The 7,665-nt window shown below is 42.9% G+C and overlaps 1 protein-coding gene across 1 annotated transcript; it reads right to left on the bottom strand.

Annotated features, from left to right (window-relative positions):
- Positions 1-1,101: 1,101 nt before the first annotated feature.
- Positions 1,102-6,435, bottom strand: ip6k2b (inositol hexakisphosphate kinase 2b). The gene is made up of 5 exons (XM_026167997.2): positions 5,846-6,435; positions 3,398-3,629; positions 3,126-3,286; positions 2,844-3,019; positions 1,102-2,740 (listed from the first exon to the last, which is right to left on the bottom strand). The coding sequence occupies exons 1-5, from the start codon at positions 6,057-6,059 to the stop codon at positions 2,147-2,149; spliced, it is 1,377 nt and encodes a 458-aa protein (XP_026023782.1). The 5' UTR covers positions 6,060-6,435; the 3' UTR covers positions 1,102-2,146.
- Positions 6,436-7,665: the final 1,230 nt, after the last annotated feature.

Below are 7,665 nucleotides of genomic sequence, written 5' to 3'. Positions count from 1 at the left end.
ATTAAGGAGAGATGTTACTTTCATAAAAGAAAGCATTGTTTGTACCTGCCTAATATGAACAATGGATAATGGATGGAAAAACTCATAGTATCAGGTGCAAAAAAAAGACGCATGTTTTCCACACCATTGATTCCTTATTTTACAGTTTTACAGCAGGTCTAGTTTCAGCATTGTGATATTTGATCTTTTCCCCATTCTAGCAGTTCCACTTCAGCAAATGACTCTTACTGATAATTATGAGTCACGTCTTCCTCAATCTTTGACAGCCTTAGGTGTATTGAAGTGCAGCTTCAAGTTTGATTCATTCACACTGGAACATTAAGTGCACTATGAAAACATCCAATACCTCACACATGACCTCACTTGTGATCTAAATATGATGTCTCCAGTTCAAATGCAGATGATAGTCAACACAAACAATTTCATTTCAGGTTGTTGTTGTTTTTTTTAGTTTATTTTTATTTTTAAATATAGCGCCAAATCACAATAGTCACTTCAAGGTGATTAAAACTGTACAGTAAACACCGTGGAGTAATACAGAGAAAACCCAGCAATCAGATGACCCCTACCACCCCATGAGAAAGGCCTTGGCAACAGTGAGAAGGAAAAAGTCCCTTTTAACAGGAAGAAACCTCAGGCAGAACCAGACTCATGGAGAGGCAGCCATCTGCTGATCAGGGGAGGGACACAGAACATAAGACAGACTTCAGGAGAGACAGCCAGAGTTTAATAATAACTAGTGATGAAATTCACAGCAGTGTATAAACACATGCAGTAAAAGGAGGTGACTGAAGAAAACCTTATTGTATCCTGGGAAGTCACCAGCAGCCAAGGCCTATTGCAGCGTAACTAAGGAATCGTTCAGGGTCACCTGATCCAGCTCTAACCACATCCTTTATCGAAAAAGAAAGATTTAATCTTGACACTGGCAGAGGGTGTCTGTGTTCCCAAATCAAAACTGGGAACTGGAAGTACCACTATTAGTCAAAAGTACACAGTTTTTGGCACACATTAGGATCCTCACGATCTATTTCATAACCCATACTTGTTTCTGAAATTCAAACCCCAAACATACTATAAACACAAACCACAGACAATGAATTTTATCTCAATGAATGCCTTTATTTTCAAGATACTGTTAACACACAGTTATATAAGAGAGCTCTTCCAATAACAAAAGAAATCCAAGTCTGTATAAGAAGGACGTAACATTTATAGTGGTAATATGGAATGTACTTGTTTACATTTTTAACAATCCGTTGAAATAAATAGTCTATAGTCTTTTTAGTGTTTTATCAATATATTCTCTTTGTCAAGTCAAATTTTCAGGAATGAAAAAGAGGAAAAAGATAATGACCAGAAAAAAAGGATAATATTCCCTTTCCAAAAAGTCTTTTGTTTATAGGCAATAAGTACAGGGGAACAACTGTTGAAAAAGGCAGATCCCTTCTTATTGAACTAAATAATATTCTTCCACCAAAAAGTGTAAATCCAAGTGCTTACTTGAACACACAAACCATATAAGGGTCTTAATAGACACAAAATGTCCTTATTTGATGCAAGCTTCTCATTTGCTACAAGGCTGCTGACCCAGCCAGCCAAGGTCAGCTTGTTCAATCAGCTTCCCCATGATTGTGTTGTGCTGTTGGGGACCAGCAGTCAAAGCGACATCCCAAGGGGAAAAAAAGTATCACAGGTAAAGCACCACGACAGGTTTCTAGTTACCTACAGCTTCAATGTTCTCTGCCTCAGGCTTTCTCTCTCAGAGAGAACTTAACAATAAAGAACTGTATCTGTACCAGGGGGCGAGAGGAGGGAAGAGAGCCCTAGGATGCTACAGAAGTCTCTGTTGAAGGACCTCTCTCATACTACACTTCTCCTATCATGTGTTACAAAAAAAAAAAAAAAAAAAAAGGAGCAGTCTCTGAAAAGTGCAAAAAGGGCACAGGCAGCCCAATCCTCTGGCAGGTGAGTGAGACCACAGGTACCACCATTGAAACTATCCCCTCACGCAGAGGCGTCCAACGTTCCCACCAAGCAGACCCCTACATAGGCATAGGGATAATGCATCTTGGTGTAGCAGGGTTTCAGCTCAGTGAGCTCATCCCACGCTTAAAATTTAGACCATGCTGACTAAAGTCCAGCCTCAGTCTGCACTGTGATCCTCGAGCTCAGAGATGATTGTGATCAGGTTCTGGAGGCCGAAGATGAACCCACTGTCCTGGCCTTCGTGCACTACACTGTCTTCTCCATAGTGGCGACAGGTGGTGTGAGCAAAGTCAATCATGCGTACATCCACCACAGGGCTACTAGCCTCTCCTGCGCTGTGGGATGAGCGACTACCGCCACTGTTGCTGCTCCCTCCGGACACACCTGCGCCAACACCCGCAGAGGAGGAGCGAGGGAAACCAAAGGCACCTTCTTCCTCCTCCTCCTCATCAGATGGCTCATCCTCATCACCTTCCTCCCCACCTCTATGTCTAGGTCTAGTGGGAGCCCTGGGAGGGTCGCCATCATAGATGATGAGCAGGGAGCTAGAGTAGAAGCGGTAAGACTCGCAGGCCTCGAGGGCAGCTTGCATTTCGCGAAGTCTCCGCAACACTGGAGACAGCAGCTCATGACGCAAGCGATGCCCATTGTGGAAAAACTGGTAGAGAGCCTCCTTGAAGCCTGCGAGAGTCAGCTTTCGCCCATGGTATTTATTCATGAACATCAGCTGGCCTGGTTCTGACTGGTACACCTGCAAAGGTACCACAGCAACATAAGCACTACAGCGGCACATAAACAAGTAAATACAAAACCCCCCCCACGTATATATGGTTTCATTTATAAATATACTTTACCTGCATGCCACAAAGTCGCACCCCAATAGATGCAGATGTGCTCTGTTGACACTTTCGAATCTGATTGGCTTTCTTTTCCTCTGATGCATCATCTCCATGCTGACGAGTTCCCATCTTCAAGTCTAAGACACACGGTACTCTATAGCGCCATGTAAGGTTTTCTAAAAGGATAAATTCTGTAAAGGGAGAGTCAAGGATCACATGGCAAAAAAAGGGAACACTTCAGCCACTTCAGCAGACACTGAGAATTCTCATATCTTCAAGCATGTGGTAAAAGGATACTGTATTGGTTACGGTGCTTTGCATTCTCCTTCATCCTCTGTAAGTGCTGCTGGTGACATTTGAGACTCCAGGGGTTGTGTTTGATCTGTGACACCACATTGCCTTTTTCCAGGCTAAAGTAAAGTACCTCTGCCTGCTGTTGCATCTCATCACGATTATAACTGCAGAGCAGAGAACGAAGAAAGACATCAGCTTCAGCGCTACAGAGCTTCATAACAATACACGTCTTCAACATGACTTATTTCCGTGAAACAGTAAAGGTGCTCTCTTACCTCATAATCTTGTCTTCTTTACGACTGTGTCTACCTCTGTCTTTGCTATAGTTGTCATTCTCAGGGCCCAAAGGGGATTGCTTTTTGTTGCTCCACTTCACCATCTTGCTCTTGGGCTCACAGTCTGTTGAGGGGTCTTTGTTTTCTAGGTCCCCTGATTCGCTGTGGAGGGGGTAGGCGATGAGGCACAAATTCCCTTCCTCATCCTCTTCAAAACTGACTGAAACTACACCTGAGAGAGTGAGTGAGAGAGAGAGAGAGAGAAATAGAAGGAGAGGTTTTATCTTCATGTTTGTTACTTTTACAAATTCTCACAATTTGAAAAAGCAATTGCACAAAGAAAACTATATGATCCACCATGAGTAAAAGAGATAGAAAATGTAACACTGTAGTAGTTAAAGCATGATAGAGTTTTAAAGTGTCAAATCATAATGATTCAGACACACAGATAAGAATATAGATACTGATATTAAGCAGCAAGTATATCTACATAGTTCATATTTCAAATGCACTACCACATTGTGCTCTGAGGGCTTCAGTTAGTAATAATTAACACAATTTGATAAACTCATGGACTAATGGATGTTTCTGGAAGGCCTTTGATGCCAATGCTAATTTCTGACATGACCCGCAAAAAGCCACCGGGGTCACCCCCCCCCCCAAAATAAAACTCCCTACAAGGACCTGAGTATTGCAGGCAGAGTGGGGGAGGTGTTGCACTGAGAATAAACATCACAGCTGCAAAGGCCGAAACAGATCAACCACAGACAGGAAGGAGGGAGGGGATGTGGTCGAAACAGTTCAAGAGGAACTGTTTTAGATCTGGATGTAACATCCAAGTTACATGACACAAAACACGATACCAAAACCAAGCAGCAGTAGGAGTCATTACAAATCAGCCACTGAATTAGAAAATTAAATGACAGTTTATTACAATGACCAAAAAACAAACAACAAAAAACAGCCATGCAAATAACATGGCACTGGATTTGGATGTTAAATGGCAGGCCCCGGGATCATGGGTGCCATCCTTCTACGCAGGCGGAGGCTTGACTTATGTCATGCGCACTGACGTCATCAGTCTGCAGGAAGCCCCGCCTCTGAAGGAATGTGTGCCTCAGCACTGCACTGTCATTACACCACTGCAGCCAGCAAAGGAACTTATGAGTCACTCCGAGTTTCTTTCAATAAAAAGGCTCATAAATTTGTGATAAACGTATATCAAGTGCGCGATTATTGCGCCCCAGTTGCGCAAATCGAATGTAGTACAGGAGTAGGGCTAAACTGACTTAGACATTATTATTGCTATCAATATCATTTTATTAAGTACAAACGTTCCTGTCCAATCTTTTTTCAGGTCACTGTCGTGACATTAAATTGCAATATAGTATCCTCTACACAACATAAGTGACCCCTAACTTATAAATTTAATCTACATCTGCTCAAAAGTCTTAATGTTTCTAATCCAGTATTCCACTGCAAGATGTCCCTAAATCATCAGATACTGCTGAGACACATTTATCTACAATCGCGGATAAGGAACCTTACATTCCTTTAGAAGAACACAGCTCTTTCCCCGTCTCTCATCATAATGTGAAATGTAAGACTGGAAAATGCTAGTGGGGTTGAGCATTTGAAGGCCCCAGACGTCTACTATACTATTAGCTCCTCACATCCCATTCCATATCCAGGACCTTTTTATAGCCCCATGCTGCATGGCCGTGGATTCAGTTACCACACATCACGTCAAAAGATCTCTGCCTGAAGATCTCCGTATCAGCATGTACTAGGTGTAATTGTCTGTAGGGGAAACTGTGAGAGACTGAATGCAACCAGGGAACATAGCATTCCTGCTTCAGGTCTGTGTGAGTCTTTATGCGTGTCGTTCCCTGAAACCAGACCTGGAAATCTCCTCAAATGACTTGTAAATTATTACTCTGGTGATCTGCCGCAGTTATTTTAGATTTGCCGTGGCCCGCCAATACGCATCTTGAAACTATAGCTGCCTTAAAAGCGTCACACAGTCAAAGACCTCTGGATACTCTGGCTACTCATTCTCTTGGCAGGAAGTCAAGCCATTAGGTTTGACGCTACTTGAAACCCTGCCTTGCACATGAGGGATATAGCCAGAAAACGGATAGCTGTGTCTGCCAAAGGCTCCAACATGACTGACAATGTAACGTGAGTTATTTTGAAGCCAATGCAATCAGCTTACAAATATTCAACATACATTCTGTAGTGTTGTTGTGTACACAATGCACTTTAAGGTATTGCAACGGCAAATAAGCGCAAAATTTCATGTAATAGAAGTTTTGTTTTTTTGCAATGCAATATTAAAAGCACTCATGAGACTCTTATATAACGCATGCACAGAGGTGAGAAAATTAAAAGATGCATGCTGCTCTAACGGGCAGCTCAATAGTTCATATTTGGGATGCACAGACTCACCTTTATATTGAGGGGTGAACTTCCTCATCTCTGGTGGGAGACTCTTATAGAACTGGTGTTCTCGGGGGATGAGGGGTTTGCAAATTGTCTGTTCCCCAAACCGTAGCACACAAGAGTGGCCCCCAACTTGGTGCACGAACGGCTCAAGCATCACCCCTTTTCCGGGATAAGGAGTCCCTTCCGCCTGCATGAGGGCTTCCAGAGCGGGACTCATCCTCACCCCGCATCGGACAGCTGAGCTGGGGGGGCCCACGTCGTACGGGAGGCAAGAGGCTCGGCCGCTCGTTTGGCTCCCTATCCTCAGGCTGTTTCCTGTTCGCTCACAGGGGGGCGCTGCTGCTCTCCCACTTGACCGAAGCAGTAAAAAACAAAGGGCTGAACAGGAAGGACGACGAAATCCCGTATTCCGATTAGTTTCCTTTCCCGCAGAGCAAATTATAAGGCTCACCGACTAAGCGGTATGTTCGTTGTGCTTGTACATTTAGTAAAAAAATGATTATAAAGCTCCTACAAGCTGCCTGAAGAAATTCAAGCAGCGTAAGCAGCGACCACACTCGTCGCCTCCTTTTACCGAAACTGACGGCTAGGCTGATCCGCCTGCTAGAAAACAGCAGAAGCAGTGAGCAAGCCCCACCCCTCTTCCAAAATCACCCAATCAGAAACACGCAGCTGTCGCTGGGAGGAGACGAGATACCTAGGAGAGGATCAAGCAAACAAAGAGGAAGGAGAGAAAACATGGGGGAGGGTAGAACATGAAAAATGCTTCATACAAAACAAAACAGTGGAGATTTATTTTAAAGTTTGCTGTACTTGAAGGTTTCATCGATGTTTTTGCTTTAGAGATCGGCTACAGTTTTCAAGTCCTGTTATTTTAATTTGCACCAAACATAAGCAGTGAATTTAACACCAAAGCAAGCAGGAAATCCAAATTGTTCTTACACTATACCTCTTTGATTATTTTTTCTTTTCGGGGGGACTTTTTCACATCCCATTGATCAGGGCAAAGGTGTGAAAGGTGTATGAGTGAAATACACAACAAATGAGATGGGTATGAAATCTAGATGTTGCTTGTGTTAATGTCATAAGGGAAGGTGGCTCAGGTGGCTTCACATAAAAAAAGCTCTTATCTTTTTTAGATGAGAATGAGAGCATTTGCCTTAAAGCAGGAGCTCAAGAAGTTAATAACTACTCCCTCATATGGAACAGATCATACAGATCACTTCCTTGTTTACAACTTTCAACTGCACATACCATCCATTAACATGCATGGGTCGTGTGAGGGCTGAAATGTGTGTTGCCAAAACAACATAAGTTCTTATAAATTACCTCAGAAGTACAGTCTTTAAGTTTATACTTAGATGAACACTGGGCTGGCAAAGTGAGACCTAAGTTCAGACCTAAAATAGAGATGCACTGAAAGAAAGACACACACAGTGTCATCATTCATCAGGGATGACCATGTTTCATCAGGTACCAATAACAAAATGGCACACAATCCAGGAAGCCCAGTTTGCATAGCACATTTATCTGTCACTCTGCATCTCCCCAGTGCAGTTTCAGGGAAAGTTGTTTATCCAAATCACGTGCCAAAAAGCCTTTTGCCAGCTCTCTTGCAAAACCATTTCCTTCCGCGACCCCATCTGTTGATTTTACAGAGATAATAATACACACATGAAAACAGCTCTCATGAGCTCAACACCTGGGTTTTGTGTGGCACCCAAGCTGTCTCCAAGCAGTAAACTCAAGTGAATAACTGAGGAGGTACAACTTTTTTTTTAAAGTACTTTAACAGCATCAGAGCCATTTATTTACACTGAATA

This window comes from Astatotilapia calliptera, chromosome 5, assembly GCF_964374335.1.
Source record: "Astatotilapia calliptera chromosome 5, fAstCal68.1, whole genome shotgun sequence".
Classification (NCBI taxonomy): domain Eukaryota; kingdom Metazoa; phylum Chordata; class Actinopteri; order Cichliformes; family Cichlidae; genus Astatotilapia; species Astatotilapia calliptera.
Note: the sequence above shows the minus strand (reverse complement) of the source record. Positions and strands in the feature narration are given on the sequence as shown.

Excerpts from the sequence above, each read along its gene's own strand:
- ip6k2b (XM_026167997.2), bottom strand. The coding sequence starts at position 6,059 with ATGAGTCCCGCTCTGGAAGCCCTCATGCAGGCGGAAGGGACTCCTTAT. Across the intron at positions 3,630-5,845 it reads GTTCACCCCTCAATATAAAG|GTGTAGTTTCAGTCAGTTTT; the intron begins GTGAGTCTGTGC and ends TCACTCTCTCAG. Across the intron at positions 2,741-2,843 it reads TGCGACTTTGTGGCATGCAG|GTGTACCAGTCAGAACCAGG; the intron begins GTAAAGTATATT and ends GTACCTTTGCAG.